General features: G+C 39.3%; 1 protein-coding gene across 5 annotated transcripts in view; it reads left to right on the forward strand.

Moving 5' to 3' along the window:
* The window catches only part of Specc1 (sperm antigen with calponin homology and coiled-coil domains 1), a 205,203-nt gene that overhangs the window by 136,502 nt on the left and 44,700 nt on the right, over positions 1-24,001 (forward strand). For all 5 annotated transcript variants that reach the window (XM_077800659.1, XM_026411353.2, XM_077800657.1 and 2 more), the window contains 3 exons: positions 1,482-1,563; positions 4,375-4,531; positions 9,281-9,383. In XM_077800659.1, the coding sequence (XP_077656785.1) occupies positions 1,482-1,563; positions 4,375-4,531; positions 9,281-9,383 (342 nt within the window). The remainder of the gene's footprint in view (positions 1-1,481; positions 1,564-4,374; positions 4,532-9,280; positions 9,384-24,001) is intronic.

Here is a 24,001-nt window from a genome sequence, read left to right on the forward strand (position 1 = left end):
GTGGTGCATGCCTGTAATTCTGATGACTAGGGAGAAGCAGGAGGATCACAAAGCCAGCCTCAGCAACTTAGCAAGGTCCTATCTCAAAATAAAAATTAAAAAGGGATGTGGTTCCTTGCTTAAGTACCCCTAGGTTTAGTGTCGAGTAACAAGACAAAAATAACTTAAAAAAAAAAAGAATCTTTTATTTCTGCCAGAATCAGGAATTCTTTCACTAAGTGCTGGCCTAGGACCCCCATTTTTGCCAGGATCTAGGGCCGGCTTCAGGACCATACTGCTGCAGGTGCAGTTCATGACAGCAGAACACAAGCTCTACCCCACCTTCATAATACCATGAAGTTATGGGATCACACACCAGAATCTCCATCCCTGCCAGAGACAGGCAGTATGCCTCTAAGCCATGATTGCTAGCAAAAGCCGCAGAAGGGCACATTTACCCTCCCTTGCCCCTTTCAGGTCTTCTGAGAATGGGCCTGTTTGACAAAAGCTAGGTAGATCACTGGGTGAACCAAACTTTGAGGGAGTTTGAAAAATATACCCTTTAGCTTTTCAGTCTCATGTAATTCAGTGAGTCACCCTACAAAGGGACTAGAATGAAGTTCAGTGAGCCAATTCTGAGACCCAAATTTGTTCTGAGTAATAGAAAATGAATTACTAGAAAAGGAAATGGATTTGCTCTTTCTTGGCACATGAAAATTTTGATATATTACCTTGAAATTTGCACTTCACTCACATTATATAAAGTGCTATTTTCCCAGAATTTTGACACCCTTTATACATTTTGAGGATTTGCGTAAATGAACTGTGTTATCTTATTTTACTTTGTTTATTGATAAGGTTGAGCACTTCATATATTTATAGGTCATTTTGTATCTTTTAAAATATTTTTTAGTTGAGATGGACACACATATTTTTGTTTATTTATTTTTAATTTTTTTTAGTCATACATGACAGCAGAATGTATTTTGATATATAATACATACATGGAATGTACATACATCAATCATATTGTCTGTTCTATTCTGCTACCCTTCCTATCCTCCCTACTGCTCCCCTCCTCTCCCATCCTTTCTCTCTATCCAATCTAATGTGTATTAATTTGTATTTTATGTGGTGCTGAGGATCGAACCCAGTGCCTCACACTTGTGAGGCAAGTGCTGTACCACTGACCAGCCCCAGCTCCATTTTGTATCTTTTGAATGTGTGTGATCACATATGCTTTTTCTGTTTTTCTTTTGAGTTATTGATCTTTTTCCTATTTATAAGTCATCTTAATGTATTGTGGGTTTTTTAATATTTTCTTAATTATAGTTAGACACAATATTTTTATTTTATTTTTTATGTGGTGCTTAGGATCAAACCCAGTGCCTCATGCATGCTAGGCAAGTCCTCTACCACCTAGCCACACCCCCAGCCCTGTTACTGTTGAGCTTGTTGTGTCACAAGCTCACCTGTGCTGTTGTGCCCTTTTGTTTTGATAGAGGCATTCGACTTACAGCAGCTTGAGGCCAGCCAACAAAGGTGTGACTCAGCGCTTAGATCTTCCAGACCTTCCCCTCTCAGGTAAATTACCTTAAACATGAAGTTCTTTTGACCTACTTTTTTGTGGGGCTGACTTTTCTGCTTGCCTTTTCATGAAACTGAATGTAGGAAAATAATCAGTATCAGTTTTTTCAACTGATTTCCAGCACTGCATGTAGACATTTGTGGATGTTATATCCAGTTGTGCAGCCCTGAGACAAAAGGGTGTCTCAGCATGCGTGGACCTAAAGAGAAATGCCAAACTTGGTTGTTGTTTTCTATTACATACATATGTATATGTACATACGTACGTTTATATACGTCTGCAAAGATATGTACACTGATTCTCAAAAGAATATCTTCTATTTTTAAAAAATTATTTTTAGTTGTAGACAGACGCAATATCTTCATTTATTTATTTTTTTGGTGCTGAAATTCGAACCTAGTACCTTATGCATGCACTGCAAGTGATATACCACTGAGCTACAATCCCAGTCCCTCTTCTACTCTTTAAAATAAGTAAATAAACAAATAAAATTTTAAAATCTATCTTATTTTGAATTTGCCTATGGTTTCCACAATTCTTAAAATATGCCTCTTAAAATATCACTGTCCAGGTGGGGATAAAGCTCGGTTGGTAGAGTGCTTGCCTCACATGCACAAGGCCCTGGTTCAAACCCCAGCAACACCAAAAAAAAAAAAAAAAAAAAAAAGATATCACCGTGTATAATCCACTTCTTACTGTTAAAATCATCACCTATGGCAGTTATAGCCTTATGAAATGTATTGTTCAAATAATAAGATTTGAAATTACTCCTTGATCCATGGCTGCAGAGTGGATGCTCTGTTAGCAGGCAGGAAAACAACATTAATTTCATTGTACATTTCCATCAGAGCTTTTGGGTGGCCAGGTGCACTGTGAATAAGCAGTAATATTTTGAAAAGAATCTTTTTTTTTTCCCCCTGAGCAATAGCTCTCAATAATGGGCTTAATGTACTTAGTAAGCTATATTGTAAACAGATACGCTGTCATCAAACTTTTGTTCTTTGGCGTATAGAGCATAAGCACAGTTGACTTAGTATCATTTTTAGTCACAGAATTTTCAAAATGGTAAATGAGTATTGGCCTCACCTTAAAGTTTGAGCCCCATGGGAGGGAGAAAGCCAAAACAGAAGATTGAAAGCCTGACTGATTTTCAAAACTGCATAACTTATTACATAACATAAAATAGGGAATAACTTAATTATATGCATAGTGTTTGGTTTGCTTTTTCGAAAATTGTAGTAAAAGATGCATAACATAAAATTCACCATCTTAACCATTTTTAAATATACTTGGTAGGTGAGCTTTGAACAATAGTATATGTATCCTCTTCTCTATGTTCCACCAGCTTCAAAGTTTCCTATTGGTCTAGAGAAATCATCCTTTTGATTGACAAGATAAATATTGAAGTTGAGACCACAACTATTGCTGGGAGTAAATAGCTCATTGGCAACCCTCCCCACCTCATCCACCACCAGGCACCTGTCTATGGGAATATTATTTACTATAATAAAGAAAGGATTACACAGTGAAAACTGTTTTCTTTTAGTCATTTCCAGAAATTGCTTGTCAACATTGAGGTCATCAGAAGCTACAGAAACAGGGATTAATGTGCTGTTTTTGTTGTTCTCTTTAGTGATGTAAACACTATTTTTCTCTGGTATTTAGAGCTAATTAGCCTCACTCCCAACTTCACTACCCATAATTGATGGCTATTAACTGTAGAAGTATTGTTTTCTTCTATAACTATATGTAGGTCCACAGGAAGCAACCACAGGGCTCTCAGCCTGCTCACTGGCCTGTCCTGTAGCTTTGAACTTGATTCTCTGAGCTCATTTCCTCTATCAATATAAATCATTCTCAAATTTTTTTCTCCTGTTCTCTACTTTTATGGTGCTTTAAGGATTATCTGGTGGATTCAGCCCATTTGAGGACCTGTTTTGACCCAGACTAATATGACAGTATTTGGAACGTTTAAAAGGATGATTTTTGCTAAATTTTTGGTGAACCAGACCTTGTGATTAGAATATTTTTTTTCTTATAAAATTATAAGTTATCATTCTTAGTCCTCAAGATTTTTCTCTGCTATTGACTGTGAGCTGATAATCATGAGGCATTTTCCTGCCAGCTCATTCTTTCTGGTGCCTACCAAATAAAATAAAATACATTCTTTGGGGACAGGGACAGGGTCACGGCATCCAAACTGAGTAGTTGCACAGCCTGTTAGAAGGCCCATACTTTGCTTAAATGCTCTGATAAAGTCATTTTTAAATTAATAATCATTTTTTGCCTAGAGGCTAATTTGGCATCTAGGTCCTGTAGTTTATGTAGTTGGTACTGCCTAAAGCATCATTAGCAAATACCATGTCCCCGTTTGTATTTTTGTTACTTCAGGAGAAAAAAATGCATGGGTATGTATATATATATATATATGTGTGTGTGTGTGTGTGAGTGTTTGTATATTTGTACTTGAGAATAAAATAAGAATTGTACTTAAGAATAAGTATGATGCCGGGCACAGTGGCTCATACCTGTAATCCCAGCAGCTCGGGAGGCTGAGGATTACAAGTTCAAAGCCAGCCTCAGCAATGGTGAGGTGCTGAGCAACTCAGTGAGACCCTGTCTCTAAATAAATACAAAATAGGGATGGTGATGTGGCTCAGTGGTTGAGTGCCCCTGAGTTCAATCCCCAGTACACACCCCCACACACCCGCAAAAAAAAAAAAAAAAAAAAAAAAGAGAATAAAAGTATGATGGCCTGTTAGATTTCTCCTCTTCAAATATAGGTGATAATGTTGTTGTTCACACAGATCTTCTGAAGGGAAGAGCTGAGGACCTGAAGCCAGACCCTTACCTCAGAAAGAGTCCCTCATTGGAATCACTGAGCAGACCCCCCTCCCTGGGCTTCGGGAGTACCAGACTGCTGAGTGCCTCCACCGGGGGGTTGAAACCACCAAGCAAACTCAGGTACCATATTTTAAACAATAAGAAATCAGAAAACACTGGACTATCTTCCTTCTGTTTTATCCCCCAGGGACAATTGCTTATGTATGTACCTCTTGAGTGAAAATTATTAAGCTGCAGTACCTGAGTCAGGTTCAGTGGCACACGTTTAATGTCAGCTACCTGGGAGGCTGAGGATCAAAAGCTCGAGGCAAATCTTGGCCACTTGGAGAGATCCTCTCTCAAAAAATTTTTAAAAAGGGCTGGAATTGGAGCTTAGTGGTGGTAGAGCCCCCGCCCTGGCTTCAATCCTCAATACCACACACAAACAACAAAAAAAGACAGTACCTGCCTTCAATGAGTCTAAAATTAGAGGGACATTAGATACTATATTGTACTATGTGAAATGAAGGGCTGCCAAAAAAAAAAAAAGATAAGCACAGTGCTGGGGGTGAGGGTTGTTAATTGGATCAGGAAGTCTAGAGAGATGTGAAAATTCCGCCAGGATGTGCAATGTGCTATCCTGAGCAAGATGTGGAACCAGAACCTGGGCTTCTCAGGGCAGGGACCCTGACGCGTATACAGCAGCTCTCTGTGAAGGGTTCAGTGGTAGATGGACGACTAGGATGTTAACCTCTGAAAAGGCAAGTCGCAGGCCTGTTGCAAACAGTTCTCATTGGCAAGGGAAAGGTTCCTACATATTTTGGTACAGCCGTGGGGAACCACTAAGTCTGTGGGATTTTGTTTTTGTTTTTGAATAGTGGTTAAGATCAGACCTGCTCTTTAAGGCACATTAATCAGAACACAGTGGCATATAATAAGCATTAGAAAGGCATTTTTGAGATCAGTGTTTAAAGGAACATTAGCAAGAATGTTAAAGATCTAGTGAGAGAGGGAGAGAATGTTGAGCCTGGCAAGATGGTTATCAGTAGTCTGTTCTCTCTCTCTCTCACACCTCTGCCACCTCCTCCCCTTAGGTGCTTCTGATCACCTAGACTCCAGTAAACCTCCTTTAGCTGCTTCCTGCATCCCTTATGACTTCTCTGCTTCTCCATGCTATTTTTCTGATGCACTGAGTGCATCCTGCTGCAGACCTCTCAGAAACTCCCATTACTTTGTCATCCACACTCCTTATTTTTTAGCTAAGCCACAAGTTAGTGCCACCCCCACTCACCAGCTAGAATGGCCCAGTTTTTCCCTCCTTCCAAGCCTACCTAACTCCCTGCCTTTGCAATATAATGCGAACATTTCTGATTCTAGATCTTTATTTGCTGGATTAAAATGCTTTCCTTTTGTCCTTTTATACTCCTAAATACTGCTGCTTCTTCAAATTCAAACTTACCATGAAGTGATACTAACCACCTTGGTAGCATTGATGTTCCCCTTCTCTGACTTTGGTGTCTTTCATTCATTTGAATATGCTGCTTTGCAGTGTGAATAACTTGCATAGTCTTTGCCCTTGTCTACAGAATGGCTGTAATTTAGGGAATAGTAGATATTTTGTCCTTGGTATCTTTCCCAGGCCCTTGCATTCTGCGATATATACAGCATTTCACTCAGAATATACTTATAAATTGGTAGATAGATGAATATATAAAACTGTCTAGTGTAGCAACTTATAATAAATATTATAATCATCAATATGGAAAAGGAAAGTCCGAATAAGTGCCAATTCTGAATCTTTGGGAATAGACTATATTTGGACCCAAGTAGATGAAATCATTTGTTTTAAGGGTTTAATTTCAATCCCTAAATATTATATATTGTCCTGTTTATTTGCAGAGATTTAAGAAAATCAAGATAGGTTTTAAGGACCAGAATTAGTGCACTTCTCAAACTAGTATCTTAAACACATTCAAAATGCTATGTGTACATTAGTATGCTGTTTACATTGTACCTTTCGTCATGAAAGGTTAAATTAGTAAAATTAATTTTCTATTTAAATTTTATGTTCATGTCATTGAGATTAACCTATGACAGTGACAATAGCAAGTACTTACTTTAGAAGTTCTCAACCTGAATTATTAAATTTGGAGGAGGGATCATATTTACTTATGTTTTAAAGAAAGAATGTTTGTTGAATGCTTTAGTCTTATATTTATACAGAAACTTTTACAAGCTTTCATCATTTCTGTCCTTTCTTTCTTTCTTTTTTTTTTTTTTAATTGTAGTTGGACACAATACCTTTATTTTATTTATTTTTATGTGATGCTGAGGATCTAACCCAGGGTCTCGCATGTGCTAGGTGAGCGTTCTACCGCTGAGCCACAACCCCAGCCCCTCATTTCTGTTCTTTCTAATGTGCAAAGTGCAGAAGCTCAGTTTTTGTTTTTGTTTTCTTGTTATAGTAGTAGTGATTGAATCCAGAGACACTCTACTGCTGAGCTATTTGCCCAGCCCTTTCTGTTTTTTTATTTTGAGACAGGATCTCACTTAAGTTGCTAAGACCAGCCTTGAACTTGGAATCTTCCTGTCTGAGGTTCTTTTGTTTGTTTATTTTGTTTTTTGTTTTTTTTGTGTGTGTGATGTTAGGGATTGAACTCAGGACTTTGTGTATGCAAGGCAAGCACTCTCTCAACTGAACTATATCTTCAGCCCCTGTCTGAAGTTCTTGAGTGGCTGGAATTACAGGTGTATGCTACCATGCCTGGCACAGAAGCTCAGTTCTGAGGGGTGACATAATGCCAGCCATGGTCACTGGAGCTTTGTAGTTAATAGTAACACTGACCAAAGAAACTTACAGGCTTGACTTCATATATATCAGGTACAGATAAGCATTCATCAAAATGTACAAAAAAAAATTGAATTAACATTTGAACTGTTTTTCCAAAAATATCTCTATCTTGGTTCATATTGCTAAAGTCTAGGATCATCCTATTCCATTTTTAAAGATCATTTTAAAAGATTTTTTTTGAGAGAGAGAGAGAGAGAATTTTTTTTTAATATTTATTTTTTAGTTTTCGGCAGATACAACATCTTTGTTTGTATGTGGTGCTGAGGATCGAACCCGGGCCGCACGCACGCCAGGCAAGCGCACTACCGCTTGAGCCATATCTCCAGCCCAAAGATTTTTATTAAATATTGAATAGATACTGTAGGAAAGTTTCAACCTTCCCCTGAAGGTTTAATAATTTTAGTCTATCAAATAAACTGGCAATAGATTAACAGGAAAAAAAAACATAACAAAATTTTTTAATGTACAGAAGCATAGGAGCCATCCACAAAATGTGAATTCCCCCCAAAAAGGTCAGCTAAATGAAAGATAAATAACTTCTTTTTGAGGGGGAGGGGGTGTACCAGGGATTGAATTCAGGGGCACTAGGCCACTAAGCAACACCCTGGTCCTATTTTGTATTTTATTTAGAGGTCTGTGTTAAGCAGGGAGAAGAATAACTAAAAATGTAATGCTGTTTCTCACTTTAGTTACTACTAAGTGAGTTTAGTTACCACTAAGCAACACCCTGGCCCTATTTTGTATTTTATTTAGAGAGAGGGTCTCACTGAGTTGCTTAGTGCCTCGCTTTAGCTAAGGCTGGCTCTAAACTCTTTCGTTTTGCTATAGAGTAACATTTTGTGACTAGATCACAACTCATTTGTGTTTGCCTATGGATGTGCCTTTTTTTTTTAAATAAATTTTCACTATTACAATGAGTGCACATGGTGTTAGAGAAATGGGATACTGTACAAAAATCCTATAGAAACATAGTTAGGTTTTGGTTTAGTTATGATAGAAGGAAATGTATGGTTTTAAGTCCCTTTTAAATATCTGAAATTTGGGCTAGCATGAAAATTAATGTCAAATTGATAGAAAATCAAGGATGGGGCATCTAAACCTTTGATCACAGGATGCTAAGGTATTAGCAAAGTCACCTTGATATTGGCTACATCAGGGCTGGGGATGTGGCTCAAGCGGTAGTGCGCTCGCCTGGCATGCATGTTGCCCGGGTTCGATCCTCAGCACCACATTCAAACAAAGATGTTGTGTCCGCCGAAAACTAAAAAATAAATTAAAAAAAAAAGATATTGGCTACATCAGGTACTAAGAATTGAGTATCACTTCAGTGTGTGCAAAACCCCAGTTTTGGGGTCATTTCATTTTATCTTACTTATTTCTCCTCCCTCTCTACTCCTATTACCTCTCATAAGCAGCAGATCTGGTGTTTTTAGTATGCCCTTCTTTTTTTACATGTTACCTTTTAACATTGCTTAGATATAGGTGTGGTCTTCAGATCTGTTTTTTATGTTATGTATAGGGGTCTTTAATTAAAATTATATTGTGCTTTATTAAATAAATAAGAAGAGCTGGGCACACGCTTATAACCCCAGCAGCTCAGGAGGTTGAGGAAGGAGGATCACAAGTTCAAAACCAGCCTCAGCAAAAGCAAGGCCTTAAGCAACTCAGTGAGACCCTGTCTCTAAATAAAATATAACATTGGACTGGGGATATGGCTCAGTGGTGGAGTGCCCCTGAATTCAATCCCCAGTACCCAATAAATAGGCAGATAGGTTTATAGATACATAGATAGATGGATTTTTAAAACAGAATTAAACTCTCCCCAGCTTAGGATTGTCAAGAAGCATGATTTAGGTTTTCTTTTATTTAATGAGACATAAGATATATTATTAAATGTGACTAATTTATTTATCTCTTTGGAGTACCTCTGGATAAACTTAGGCTTTTATTTTTTCTAATCTAGTTACTTGTTGCTTGTATATTTGAGAGTTTTAAAAGCCAGTATCTTCTCCTTACTATGTGTTCTTCTTTCTAACAAGTGTGGAAAGAAGAGACCCTCTAGCAGCCCTGGCTCGTGAATACGGTGGCTCCAAGCGCAACGCACTACTGAAATGGTGCCAGAAGAAGACAGAAGGCTATGCGGTAAGGAACAGTAACATAGATGGACGGTAGTGGCCCTGTTCCAGGATATGTTCCATGTATGCATATGCTTACTGGTCCAGTTGTCATTTGATTGTCACCATTCTCTCTTCCCAGGCAGAGCTGCCAGGGAAAGTGATATTTGTGCACTGCACAAAGGCCTAACAGAGGCAGGTGGGACTCAAAGCCCATCTTCAGACTTCCCTGCAGACCATATTCCTGAATGCAGAGAGCTGCATTTCCTGTGGGGAGGGAACCCTTCTCTTTGCCCTCCCCAGTACACCTGACAGGCTTATTCTCCTCAGACACAGTTTTTGTAAAGCATCCTCCTAATTCACACAAAGACCCCAAGATGTTGTCCTCCAGGATTTTTCTAAAATTTTTTTCTGTGGTTTTAAGAATGCTTGCAGTTATTTTAATAAGAGTCTTGGTTTACTAAGACAGTGTTTATTTTCTCTGAAGTTCGTATAGGGCAATAATACCTGACGTAGTTTTTTTTTTTTAATTATGAAATATCACAAAGAAAAAAGTCTGTTGATATAGAGTTTACAAATGAAGCAAAAGCCATGTCATCACTGTTCCTGTCTAGAAACTCAGCATTGACAGTTGCCACCTTTCATACGACTTTCCAACCATGATCCCTCACGATACCCTAAAATATCTGTGGACCTCAATTTTGCTTATAGTTATCTATAAACGTATGTATCCCAAATATTAAGTTAGATTTGCCTGCACTTGACTTTCATATAAATGGAACAAAAATATTGTAATATTTGATGTCTGTTTTTTTTCCCCACACAGTTTTAAGTTAGTACGATTTGTCCATATTGTTGCAAATAGCTATAATTTGTTTACTTTCTTCATCATTTAGTAACCTGTGGTATGATTATTATTTATTCATTCTATTGTTGTTAGACAACTAAGTCATTTCTAGTTATTATAAATAGTACAGGTATGCTTTTGTACGTGAACTCTTAGAATATGTATGTTCTTATCCCACTTGGGAATGGAATTACTGGACCATACAGTATGCTTATATCCAAGTAGATAGTGCCAAGCAGACTTCTGAAGTAGTTTACACCCAATCAGCTTTAAAAAGATGTGTTTCTCAACATTCTCACCAATTCTTAGTATTGTTTTTAACTCAACCATGCAGCCACATCCCCAGCCCTATTTTGTATATTATTTAGAGACAGGGTCTCACTGAGTTACTTAGCACCTTGCTTTTGCTGAGGCTACTTTTGAACTTGTGATCCTCCTGAGCTGCTGGGTTTACAAGGATATGCCACCATGCTGGCTTGTCCTTAATCTCTTTACTCTTGGTCTTTGGGTGAACGTATTTTTTTGTGGTTTTGATTTGTATTTTCCCTTGGGCTAATAGGATTGAGAATTTTTTGATGTGCTGATCTACCATTTGGATAGTCTCTTTGAGGATGTTTTTATTCAGGTCCTTTGCCCACTTTTATTATTTTGGTGCTAGAAATTAAACTCAGAGCCTTATGCATACTAATAATTCTCTCTTCTTCTGAACTGTATACTCAGCCCTTGGCTATTTTAAAAATCATTTTCTTTCTTTTCCTTACTGCTCTAAGGAATTCTTTGATATTTAAGATATAATTTTTTTTATATCATATGGAGGTTGGCAAGTCCATCTTGAATGTGGCTTGAATTTTCACTGTTTCAGTGATGTTAGAAATAATGAGGTGCCACAAGAAATCAAACATGTGCTTGAAAGTGGGTGGGCAAGGCTAACCCTTACTTCTAACAGAAGGCCATGCTATGGGAACCTGGCTAGCAAGCACACCTAGGCAGTCACTGATTCATATCTCTGACCCCATGCAGCACCACCCTTCACTCTGATTAGAGGAGTTCAGGGTTACAATCTCCATGATCAACTAATTTTAGGATCATGAGGAGCAAAAGGGAAGGGCTATAGTTGGATCCAATTAAAGCTAAACACTATATTCTGAAAATGGACCATCAGGCTTTCTAATTCTCACAAATTCCCTCTTTTTCTTTTTATACCTTTTGGTTTCATTTTCATTTACTCTTTGGTTTTCATCTATCCAAGATATAAACTTTTCAAGGTAGAAATCACCCTGAGTCTTCCCATTTTTAGCAGTTCAGATAGCAATCCTGGTGATCATGAGACTTGGTAAGGGACTTTCCAGCTTGGTTGAAGACTGTCTTCTCTTCAGATCTTGATTAAAATCAAGTCATCAGAAGGGAAGTGATAAATGGCAAATTCTAGAAGGGGATTTTGAGTGGCAGTTTATAATAATCATACCAGTAAAAAAAAAAAAAAAAAAAAAGGAAGAAACACAGATCAAGTCTGCCTATGTAGGTTAGGAAGACTTGTACATCTTGAACTGACTCAGAACCAACTCATGTATCAAGTTTTCTTGTGCAAAAACCCTTTCTTTATAACTTCCTGTTTTATTTACTTTTGAGAGGACTGATTGCCGGGTTTCTGTTCTCGCGTCTAAAAGGCTCAGGGGTCACTCTAGTTGAACTGGGCTAACTGGGTTGCACGAAATAACCACACAAGAGACACAAATACCTTTTTCTTTGGGGTTGCTGTGTCGGCTCCTCTGACCTTAAGGGTCCGCAGAAAGAGAGAGAGCGAGAGCACGCTGACCCCTTTTATTGAGGAGACGCTATTCAAATGAGGCAAGGGGTCAGGTTTCAGGGGCTGGGTCTATCTTCATGATGTCCACTGTCAGTAGGTTGACTGACACCTGGGTAGGCCACACCCAAGGCACAGTAAGAGGAGGGGACACACACAAGGCACTTCCATGGAAGATTCTATCCTAAACAGGGCAAGAGGGTATATTACAAAGGAACAGGTGAGCATAGCTTCACCCACGGGGCTATAGCAAGACACACCCATTTCTGTGACTGAGCGCCTCAGCACCCAGCTGGGGAGTGTAACTCAGTCACCCGTAAGGTTGGCCTCCCACAACTGATAAATATACATCTCCAGTTACATCAAAAGAACTATTGGCTTTTCTTTTAAATGCCCATGTACGACTATGGTTTTGGTTAAACTGTCCTGGCAGGTATATAAAATCAAATTGGTCAAAATTGACCTTGTTTCTTTCTATCTATTACTAAGAATCAGCTGAGATTCCTCAGGGGTTACTTGGGAACTTGTGAGAAGCCTCTTATCTTCTTTAGTGCCACCTACTAGGATGGATCAGGGTCTTGCTGACCACATGTGGCTTCCCTTGGAAGCATCAGGGACATCACCCTAATGACCTTCCTTTTTACAGAATGTGCACTGGTTGGCTTCCTCTTCTCCAGGGTCCCCTTGATCCTCCTGATCAGGAAGTAATATGGCCCAGAGTTGCAAAGCCTTTAGAGAAATCTTGTAGTTCCCTGGGTCCTTACTGACCTCAGAGGGCAAGAACCAAATATTGGCTATTTTCCCTTAGCCCTTAAATTTTCTTAACTTGGTTTTGGTTTTAAACATCCATCAAGCCAATTTCGCCAATCTTAAAGTGGGTGTACTGGGTTTTAATTTTGTTTATCCCTTCCATTTAATTGAGGTCAGTATTAGTACTAGAAGTCAGCCTAATATTTTGTCTGTCCTATAGGTGATGGCTAATTTGAAAATTAACTCAGGTTGTCCTGTTAGAAGGAGTGCTTCTTCAAAACATTAACAGGCAAAAGCTATTAAGTTCTACAAGGAAAATACAAAATGAAATTAACAAGACCAAAAACATATTCAGTTTGTACAATAGCTTTGAACCAAGAAACATAATTTCTATAATAACATTAATATAACTTTGGTATCTACTTTGCCTCCACAAAGACACATAAATTTATCAACTCAATCATGAGGAATTTTACTTTCTTTTAAAGGTCTTCTAGTGAATGTTACATGTCTTATAATCTACCCAAACCTTTACTTAGTTTTGTATTATATCCCTTGGTTATTTTGAGATCACAGTAATCTTGACAACAAAAATCTGTCCTTTGAACATGATAAGCTTAAGTCTAGCCTGCTTTGGAGCCTTCCTTACATGGAGTTGGGTGCAAAGCAGATTTATCTCAAGTAAGGTGGGGCTCTTCACAAATAATACAATACAAGATCACATCTGAGCCTCACCTTCCAGAAGGACAGTCTTGGGAGAACAATCTATTACAATACATGGCAGAATTAATTAAATGCCACATAGAAAGAACCCAGAGAAGAAAGGAAAACAGGTATGTGAGATAAAGAAAGGCCCTAGAGAGGTGGCATGGAGGAGGCGTTGGAGGAAGGGTAGATTAAAACAGGTGACATCGAGAGAAGGGGGCTTCCAGAGGTGCAGAGCAGAGAAGCTAATGACTCAGACACAAAAGGGCCTGTGCAGTTGGGACTATTAGGAATGGAATCTGCCAGCCATGGTGGACTCTGAAGTCAAAGGTTCATGTGGCCATTCATCCTTCATGGGGTAGATTTACTCTCACTTTCACTACTGTTTATTTTTTTGCTCAGAACTCTTTTTTTTTTTTTTTATTTTGATTGAACTCAGGGGCACTCTACCACTCAGCCACATCCTCAGCCCTATTTTGTACTTTATTTAGAGACAGGGTCTCATTGAGTTGCTTAGTGCCTCGTTTTTGTCGAGGCTGACTTTGAACTCGTGATCTTCCTGCTTCAGCCTCCCAAGCTGCTGGGATTACAGGTGTGTGCCACTGCACCCAGCTATAACTAAAAAAATTAAAAAAAAAAAAAAGAATTGTTGGGGCTGGGGATGTGGCTCAAGCGGTAGCATGCTCACTGGGTTCGATCCTCAACACCACATTAAAAAAAATAAAATAAAGATGTTGTGTCCACCAAAAACTAAAAAATAAATATCAAAAAATTCTCTCTCTTTAAAAAAAAATTGTTGTTTATCTTAAGTTTATAAAGATATTATCCTCTCTTCTTCTAGAAGCTTTATCATTGTACTTTTCACACTAAATAGATGACCTATTTAAAATTGCCAGTTACTCATTTTCTACTCAGACTAGCCTTCTCATACCTTTACCCTCATTTTGCTAAAACTTTTAAAGATTTTTGGCACCACAACATACCCTTCCCAACCTCAAAATTTTGTGGGTAGCAGGGACAGAGAAAAAACTAGCAAGAAATGGCCTTGGCTGAGATCCAACCCAGATAGTTGAGAAACAGAGCGGTACCTACAATCGGGCCCATTGGTTTTTTTTTTTTTTTTTCTCCTTAAATTTTATTTTTTGATACCAGGGATTGAACTCAGGGGCTCTCAACCACTGAGCCACATCCCCAGCCCTATTTTGTATTTTACTTAGAGACAGGGCCTCACTGAGTTGCTAAGCATTTCACCATTGCTGAGGCTGGCTTGGAACTCACAATCCTCCTGTCTCAGCCTCCCGAGCTGCTGGGATTACAGGCGCCCGGCTATCATTGTTTATTCTTTCAGTGACTCTGTCTACCATGCATCAGCCCCTGTCTTAGGGTTGAACCATTCTGAAAACAGAGGTCACCTCAATAACAGTATCCCTCAGCATGTCAGCCTTGCTGGCTGAGGAAATGGAAAAGAAAAAAGCTAGAGAGAGAAACCTGATTATGGGATGTTTTTCCATAAAAGAAACAGAAATGGTAATGGAAAGTTGAAGAAAACAATTAACAAGAGTAGTCAGTCAGGAATGAAGCCTTAATTGTGGCTCAGCCGCAATGTGGCTGGTTTTGGGCACCATCATTTCCCCGCTACAGAAATGGATTGAGGGAACTGCCAGAAGGCACATAAAAAAGACAGACTTTTCAGAAGGAATTAGCCCCTTGTGATGTGACATCGTTATAATTAGAAGGCAGGGATGAGATAGACAGTAAGTAAGATATTTCTAGTCATAGTTGTGAAAATAATATTTCCTGCTGTAACAACTTCTTTGTTGTTTTGTGAACATCTTAAAATAGTTTTCAAGACATTTTGCATTTGATGAGACCTACCACTTTTTTTCCTGAAGAATACTTTTCACTCATTGTTAAATGTCTGTAAATTTAGAGGGAAATATAAACTGTATGTGTCTGCCCTTTTGCTCCTTAATAGAATATTCTTTGTCTAGATCTATTTGTCTGAGAGCTCTCATAATTAGCCAGAACAAATCATTTTCAACAAGGTTCATAGTCTTCTGAAAACCAGTAACGTTTTTTTTTTTTTTTTTTTTTTTTTGGTGGTGCTGGGGATTGAACCCAGGACTTTGCGCATGCAAGGTAAACACTCACTCTACCAACTGAGCTATATCCGCAGCCCATCATGTGTATTTTGACTTAACTTTCTTTTTACTGCATGTAAACAGTGTGACAGGTTATGTTAAATACCTCTATATTAATTTAATAATGAGTTTTTGTGGAGGGGTCCTTAGTACCAAATAATATTTTAGGTGCTGGGGATTCAGTAGTGAATGAGACAGGCTTTTGGGGACTTATATTCTTATGGGGACTGGCAGTTAACTAAAATTTAAAAAGCAAAATATGTACTAAATTAGTAGGAGGTGTATGCTGTGAAGAAAAGTAGAACAGGGAAGGAGGACTGGGAATTATGGCTGTATGGATGTAATTGTAATACAGCGATCAAGGAGGTGACATTTGAGTGAAGGTTTACCAGAAAGACTTTGGTTTTTCCATCAAGGTTGTTATGCCACATCAAATATAGTAGTTCTGTTTTATTTACTGGGGATGTATTCCAGTATACCCAGTGAACACCTGAAACCTTGGATAGTACCAAACCCAATATTTACTGCTTTTTAAAAACATACATATTTATGATAAAGTTTAATATATAAATTAGGCACAGGGAGAAATCAATAATAACCAAGAGGAAAACAGAACAATTATAACAATATATTATAATAAATGTCATATAAATGTGGTTTATCTCTTTCACTCAAAACATGGAATTTTCCACTTAATATTTTTAGACCGTAATTGACTGTGGTTGACTGAACCCATGGATATGAAAACAACAGTGCCAGGCATAGAGGGTCAGAGTCAGGAGGCCATCCAGTTAGTGACTTCATCAATTGGAGTTTAGATAATACGAGATATTGAGATATAGGCTCTAACTCAAGTAGCACTAGAAAGTTGGACTCTTGAAAAAACCCCAGGTTCACCTAAGATGGCCTGAGGATTGAGAGGGAGCTCTGGCTGTGGAGGGAGGTCCTCACTGACCTTGAAATGCCTCTCATAGGAGAAGATAAACATTCTGCTGAATTTCTACATCCTTGGGTCTTATTTTGGAATATCAGATTCCCAGAAGGCCTGAAAATTACTCTCCATCCCTGAACTTGGTGCTCCTTATGCCTGTTAGCTATATTCCACATCAGGGATAGACCTGACCCAGAGAACTCCTGCATCTCCCTTTCTTGTCTACTTTTAGCTCCTAGTTTTATATTATGATGGAAGAATTTCCACTTAACCACTAATAATTCTAACCACTAATAATTCTGCCTTGCCTCTGAGAAGGGACCTGGGCCAGGAATCTCCTCTGATGAAAATGTGGGATTTATTTTAAATCTCTCCACAGTCCTGTTAGCTCCCAAGAACTATGACAAAGTACAACCACCCCACACCTGCACAAATGGCTGCATTTTTAGGACGCTGCCATGTCCTGGATTCTGTGGTTGATATGGTGATTTAGTCAAGGGCCTTTGGTAGGGATTCCCTCCATCTTTTCTGTATATCAAAAGCTGGAATGCAGAATGGGGTACAAGTCAGTGGTTGTGAACGTGCCTGACATGTGCAAGGCCCTAGGTTTCATTCTCAGTCTCGTAATGGAAGAAAAAACAAAACTAGGATTCATCACTTAGCAATTTTGTTTTTTGTTTGTTGGTTGGTACCGGGATTGCACTCAGGGCCACTTAACCATGGAGCCACATCCCTAGCCCTGGCTGCTGAGGCATTAAAGTCTTCATCCTCCTGTCTCAGCCTCCCACTGTACAGCACCCCCCACTCCCCACCCTATTAGCAATTTTTAAAGTGATGAGCTTAAAAGGTTTAAAGACCTCTGGTTTCCTGTGTTAAATTAGAACACAAGAGCAGTATTATAGTAGAAAGGAAGAAGGCGCAAAGTAATAACCAAAGTTTATGGTAAGGGAAATGCGATTGACGAGTTTGGTTAGAAATGGCCCAGAATTTTTAATGCTTTCATCTCTGTCATTGTATTAGTTTTTTTTTTTAAGAATTTTTTTTGTAGTTGTAGTTAGACAGACTGCCTTTATTTTTATTTGTATGTAGTGCCTCACACATGCTAGACAAGTGCTGTGTCACTGAGCTATAGCCCCAGCCCCTGTATTAGTTTTCTTTTGCTGTGTACAAATTATCACAGACTTAGCAACTTAACACCCCACCTGTTTATTACCTCACAGTAGGTCAGAGGTCCCACTTGGCATGGCTAGTTCTGCACTTCAAAGTCTTCTCTGATATGAAAGTGTGTGTGGGAAACTCTTTTTATTTTTTTCCTCCAATGCTGGGGAATGAACCCAGGGCTAGGCAAGTGCTGTACCACTGAACTGTATCTCTGGCCCTTTCTATTTTTTTAATGCAGGATCTCACTAAGTTGCACAGGCTGGACTCAAACTTATGATTCTACTGCCTCAGCTTTCCAAGTAGCTGGGATTACAGGCTTGCGTGACAGTGCTTGGCTTGAAAGTATGTTGGAATTTAATCTCAAAATCCATGTTAGTGGATTTTGGAAGGATTAAATGAAGTCCTGAGAGTGGGTCCCTTTGATGGCATTAGTGGCTTTCTAAGAAGAGGGCATGAGATCTGAGCTTGTTGTTATTATGTAGTGTAAGGCCCTCATCAGTTGCTAGCACCATGATCTTGGACTTGCCAGCCTCCATAACCATAAACCCAAATAGACCTCCTTTTTTTTTTTTTTTTTTTTTTTACAAATTGCCCAGATTCCGGTATTTTGTTAAAGCAACAGAAAATGGAAGAAGACAGGGTCTTTCAAAAGCTGAAAGAAGAGTGTCACATGAGAATCCTCATCTGGAGGTTCTGGGGAAGGACCAAGCAACTTCCAAGTTTATTGAGATTGTTGACAGATTTCCTTGAAGTTGTAAGATCAAGGTCCCCATTTACTTGCAGGCTGTTCACCAGGAGTCTCACTTAACTCCTGGAGGCTGCCCTTGGGTCTTGCCCACATGACCCCCTCCATCTCCAACCTAGCACCTCATGCTCACCCAGTTTCTGTCTCTTTATCCACTGGAGAAAATGCTCTGCTCTTAAAACTTGCATGTGACCCCTCAGGCCCACCCAGGTCATCTCCCTACCTTAGAGTCAGTTCATTAATAACCTTAATTACATATATAAGATCTGTTTTGTGACCTAACGTGGAATCATCATGGTATAATACCAGGGAGTGGAGGTTATGAAAGATGTGTTAGCATTCTGCCCATTGAGGCATAATCTCAATACAGACTACACTTTGGAACAATGGGAGCTTTTAAAAAATACCTATATCTGGGTCTAACTGTAGTTCTAAAGAATCAAGATCTCATAAGGAGGAGCTAGGCCCCAGTATTTTTTGTCATTCCTCCATCAAATTCATATGTTGAGACCTAATCACTAGTGTGATGATTTTAGGAGATAGGCTTTTGGAAGGTGCTTATGTTGCCAGTCTGCCAGCAACTGTTGGTCCTTTTGGGATAGAAACCATGAAAAACCCAAGTACAGTTCTTGAGGTGTTGCCAGTCCTCAGCTATTAATATTACTAGGTCAACTTTGGGCTCTTTTACTTAATTTGAGATAGAAATCATGAAAAGGCAAAGTTATATGATCCAAAGGAGGTTTTTTTGGAACTTATTCTTGAGCACAAGGGAAGCAGTGCACAGGACAGGGTTCCTGAACTGGCTCTCTGAGGATGTGAGGAATGAAGCTTATGTAGCCACCCAGGTGGGCTCAGGTAAGCACACAGCCAATTGTTGCACACAATCACAGGATTTCTGTACAGATCTTGCCAATTCTTTGCTGCCCACACTGAGGTTTGCACTTAACGTAGTGATCTATTGGTGTGTGATAGGTCCATCTGCACTCAGCTATCAAGAGATGGCAGAGGTGCTCACTGCCGCCCCTCCAGGAAAATGCAGGAAAATACTTGGCAAGATCCATCACCTGTCAGGTCCTGGCAACAATGAGGAGGGGAGTGAGGTAGCATTGGCAGCCGCTCAGCCAAGCCTAGGGTTTTCAGGGATACTCACAGGGCTGGGTGGCCGGGCCAGGCTCAGGGCTGAGAGGCACTGGGGTATGCATAGCCCTGGGTGGCCCTGCTTCATGCAGGTACAGGTCATCATCACAGTTGTCACCAGGCAGGAAGATAGCTCCAGCCACAGTCAAGGATACTCCTGGTGACTCACAGGAATAGGGTGGAGACTTCCTCCCCAATCACAGTACCAGGCCAATGCTGCAGCTCAGGATTGCTCCATTGCAGTTCCATGAGCTCACTTCAATCAGGCACCCCCGATGGGATCTGTGCCCTTATGAAACAGACCCCAGAGAGCTGCCTCACCCCTTCCATCTTCTAGTAACACAGCCAGAAGGTTTCCCCTATGAACCAGGAAATAGGCCCTACCCAATCACTGATCTACCTTGATCTTGGACTTTCCAGATTCCAGAATCAGAAAAAACAATTTTCTATTGTTTATAAGCTATGAAGTCTGTGATATTTTGTTGTAGCAGCCTCAAGGGGCTAAGATAGGTACCCTAGTGATTCTAGTGTGAATAGGCAGCAAATGGAGACTCCAACCCACGAGCATTCTTAACCTGTGTCTTGAGTTGGTAAGAGTCTTCATATTGTAAAAAAAAAAATCAGAGTGGCTGGGGTTGTGGCTCAGTAGTAGTGCGCTTGTCTAGCATGTTCAAGGCCTTGGATGCAATCCTCAGCACCACATTAAAAAAGAAATAAATAAAATAAAGGTATTGTGTCCAATTATAACTAAAAGATAAATATAAAAAGAAACACAATAATCATGAATAATGAAAACACTAATGGCCTGAAGAAGAGAAAATCACTTGTCTGTCACCTAAACTAACTAAACACCTGAGTCTACCAAAGGACTATAGAATGGTATGTTATCTCACGATCCCAATAAGGTCTCTCTTACTTTTTATTGCTGCAAATTGCTACAAATGTAGCAGCTTAAATAACATCCACTTAGTAGTTTGCAATTGTGGGGATCCAAAGCCACTGCAAGCTCAGCAAGGTTCTCTGCCTCTGTGTCCAGGTGTCAACTAGACTGGGCTCTCACCTTCAGGCTCTGAAAAAGAATCCACTTCCAAGGTTGCTCAGGGTGTTGACATACTTCACCCTTTTGAAATTTCCCTGGGACCTTGACCAGTATTAGCCACAAAGTCCAAGAACATGGCAGAGCCCTAGGGATATAGCCAGTGTGTCACCTATACAGGTAAGGAGTGGTTGTGCCTCCTCATGCTTTTTGAGAGGTACAGAAGACTTTGAAGAGACTTAAAAGTGAATTCTGCACGTTCATCAGAGGGTATTCCAGGTTTGGGTTCCTTGGCAAAGGGAAGGCAGAACACAGAGCAAACTCATTCTCAGCCTAGGTGAGGTCTGAGGGCACTGAGATCAAGGGCTCTGCAGCACTGTAGTTCTTGATTTAAAACCATAAATCACCCCATGTGGCATTTTGTGGGTAGTTGTAAGAACTCAGCACTTTGTTGTTTTGGTGCCAGCCTGTTCCTGTCAACCTATAGATATCATGAAAGAACCAGATTGCATAGTTGGATTTACTAGAGACACTTCTTGTTTTAAGCATTCTCTGAGGCCAGACATAAAGATTCTAGAGCTTTCTAATAAACAAGAAAAACCTTGGGGCTGGAGATATAGCTCAGTTGGTAAAGTGCTTGACTTGCATGCACAAGGCCCTGGTCAATCCCCAGCATTTTTAAAAGAAAAAAAAAAAACCTAGACCAGATATAGTTAGATGTAGATATAGATATGACTGTGTTGCTTGTCTAAAGTTTCTTGAGTTCATTTACCACTTACGTGAACATTTTCTTATATTCTGTACATTAATAAATAAAGGCTATTTCCTGTAACAAACCTGTTTACAAGCTTTGTTGCCATGGTATGCTGCATCATTAAAGGCTTCATTCATGAGAGATTAAAACAAAAATTGTGGAGAATAGTTAAATATCTCGGGAAATTTTAAACAGAAAAACTGATTCACAGTAAGTAAGAACCTAATCTCCACAGGTTTAAGCTCAAATGACCTTTTGCATGCCTGGATTGTGTTTTTCTTAAATACTTTCGTAGTCACTATTATATAAATATACTCTAATCAACTCTTCCATATCTTTAGTTAGATAATTTAAACAAGGTAATTTAATAAGAAAATTCATCACCAACAAGATCTTTTCTTTCAAAAGCACACATCAGGGCTGGGGTTGTGGCTCAATGGTAGAGCGCTTGCCTGGCACCTGTGAGGCACTGGATTCAATCCCCAGCACCACATAAAAATAAATAAAATAAAGATATTGTGTCTGTCTACAGCTAAAAAATATTTAAAACACACACACACACACACCATCACACATCAATGTGATTCACATTTTATCTTTTAATTTTAATCAAGGCTGGATCAAAATCCGAGAGTCCCCATCATGTACGTCCACAAGACTAGACTTCTAATTAGAATAAAATATTCCATGCTTGCATAATTAAATCAGAATGGATTCTACCATCATGTATAACAGAAAGAACCAATTAAAAAAAATATTCCAAGGGCCCTATAGCTTTATTTCACAAGCACTGAGGCCCCAGGAGTGAGGTTCAGAGCACTAATGGGAGTCTGGTGGCAGTCATAGGAAGAGCTGCAGTTGAAAACTGGTACTGGGGGCTGGGGTGTAGCTCAGTGGTAGAGCCTGTACAAGGCCCAGGGTTATATTCCCCAGCACCTGGAGGGATGCTGCTGTCAGCCTACGGGTAGTGTTGCATCAGGCTGAGCCCAGAAAATTGAGTAGGGTGCTACTGTTAGTTTTGATTCATGCAGTTTCTGGAAGAAACATCATAGGGATACTTTGAACTCTGGCCTGAGATAATCAGAAGAATATTGATTGGGGAATAATCAAACTTAATTTTAGACCCAAGGTGGTGATTGTGGGAATGTTACCAAACTAACTTTATTTATATATAGACTCACTTAAGGGTTATATAGTCATCCTGTGTATCAATAGGGGATTGGTTTCAGGATCTCTTGAAGAATATTAAGATCCATGGATATCCAATATTATAGTATTTGTATATAACCTTTGTACATCCTCTTTTAAAACATCTGTAGATTACTTAGAAAAACCTAACATAGGGTTGGGGTTGTGGCTCAGTGGTAGAGCACTTGCCTGGCATGTGTGAGGCCCCGGGTTCAAATCTCAGCACCACATATAAATAAAATAAAGGCCCATAGACAACTAAAAAAAAATTATTCTTAAAAAAAAGAAAAGAAAAACCTAACACAATGTAAAGACTACGTAAATAGTTATATACTCTATTGCTTAAGGAATAATGACAAGAAAAATCTGTACATTTTCAGTACAGATGCAATTTAAAAAAAAATTATTCCTGATCTAAGGTTGGTGGAATCCATAGTTGTAGAAGCTGCAGATAGGAAAAATTATATATATATAATTTTTTTCTATCTGAGATTGGTGGAATCCACAGATGTAGAGCCAACTCTATACTGAACACCTGCTAGATGCTATTCAGCAACCATGTCTAGACCTCCAGGAAGTGGGTGGGTCAAGAGTAGAAGGGCAGACAAGAAAATTAGAAGAAAGAAGAAGAAGGGAATGGGCCTGAGTGCTATGCAGAGAATTAAAGAAAAGAATGGAATAATTATGGAAGAACTATAGATTGGGAATACGCATCTGAGGTAACATATTAATTAGAACCAGAATGAGAGGAGATCCAGCCCTGCGGTGATGGGGTGGAAGGATCCCAGGAGGAAGAACAGTTCATATAAAAGGCTTGGGAAGAAAGGAGTATAATGCGTTAGAGAGACAGAACAAAGACTGGTGTGGTTAAGGATAATGGGTGAGTACAGAATGGGTCTGGGTGAGATTGGGGAGTTGGCCTTTTGCATCATGCCTTACTATTTCTGGTGGAAACGGAACTCAAGGCTTCTGAGTGGGAGTTCAGTCCCATAGTAGAGATGATGACTTGGCCTTTGCCAAGTCCCAGCTGGTACATGGTTCCCTGAAGTTGCATATACACTTGTCCTCCATTGTATTCCTCATTCATCTTCAAGGGGGAGAAAGTGGTAATCCTACCTTCCCGGGGTTTTGAATATCTTCTCTGTTACTTAGACTCTGACAACCACCTATGACTATAGAGACTTGAACTCAATAGAGCAAACTCCATGTAAGTTAAAGCGTTTCTCTTGAATCATTTATGGGGTATGTAGTTTAGTGGTAGAGTGCTTGACTAGCACTTGAGACCCTGTATATGGCCCCCAGCTCTGAGAAAATAAATAAATAATAAAATTGAAAGAAATCAATAATAATTATCATAAATTGTTATAAATTATCAAAAATTGGGCTGGGGATGTGGCTCAAGCGGTAGTGCGCTTGCCTGGCATGCGTGCAGCCCGGGTTCGATCCT

Source organism: Urocitellus parryii, chromosome 7 (assembly GCF_045843805.1).
Source record: "Urocitellus parryii isolate mUroPar1 chromosome 7, mUroPar1.hap1, whole genome shotgun sequence".
Taxonomy (NCBI): domain Eukaryota; kingdom Metazoa; phylum Chordata; class Mammalia; order Rodentia; family Sciuridae; genus Urocitellus; species Urocitellus parryii.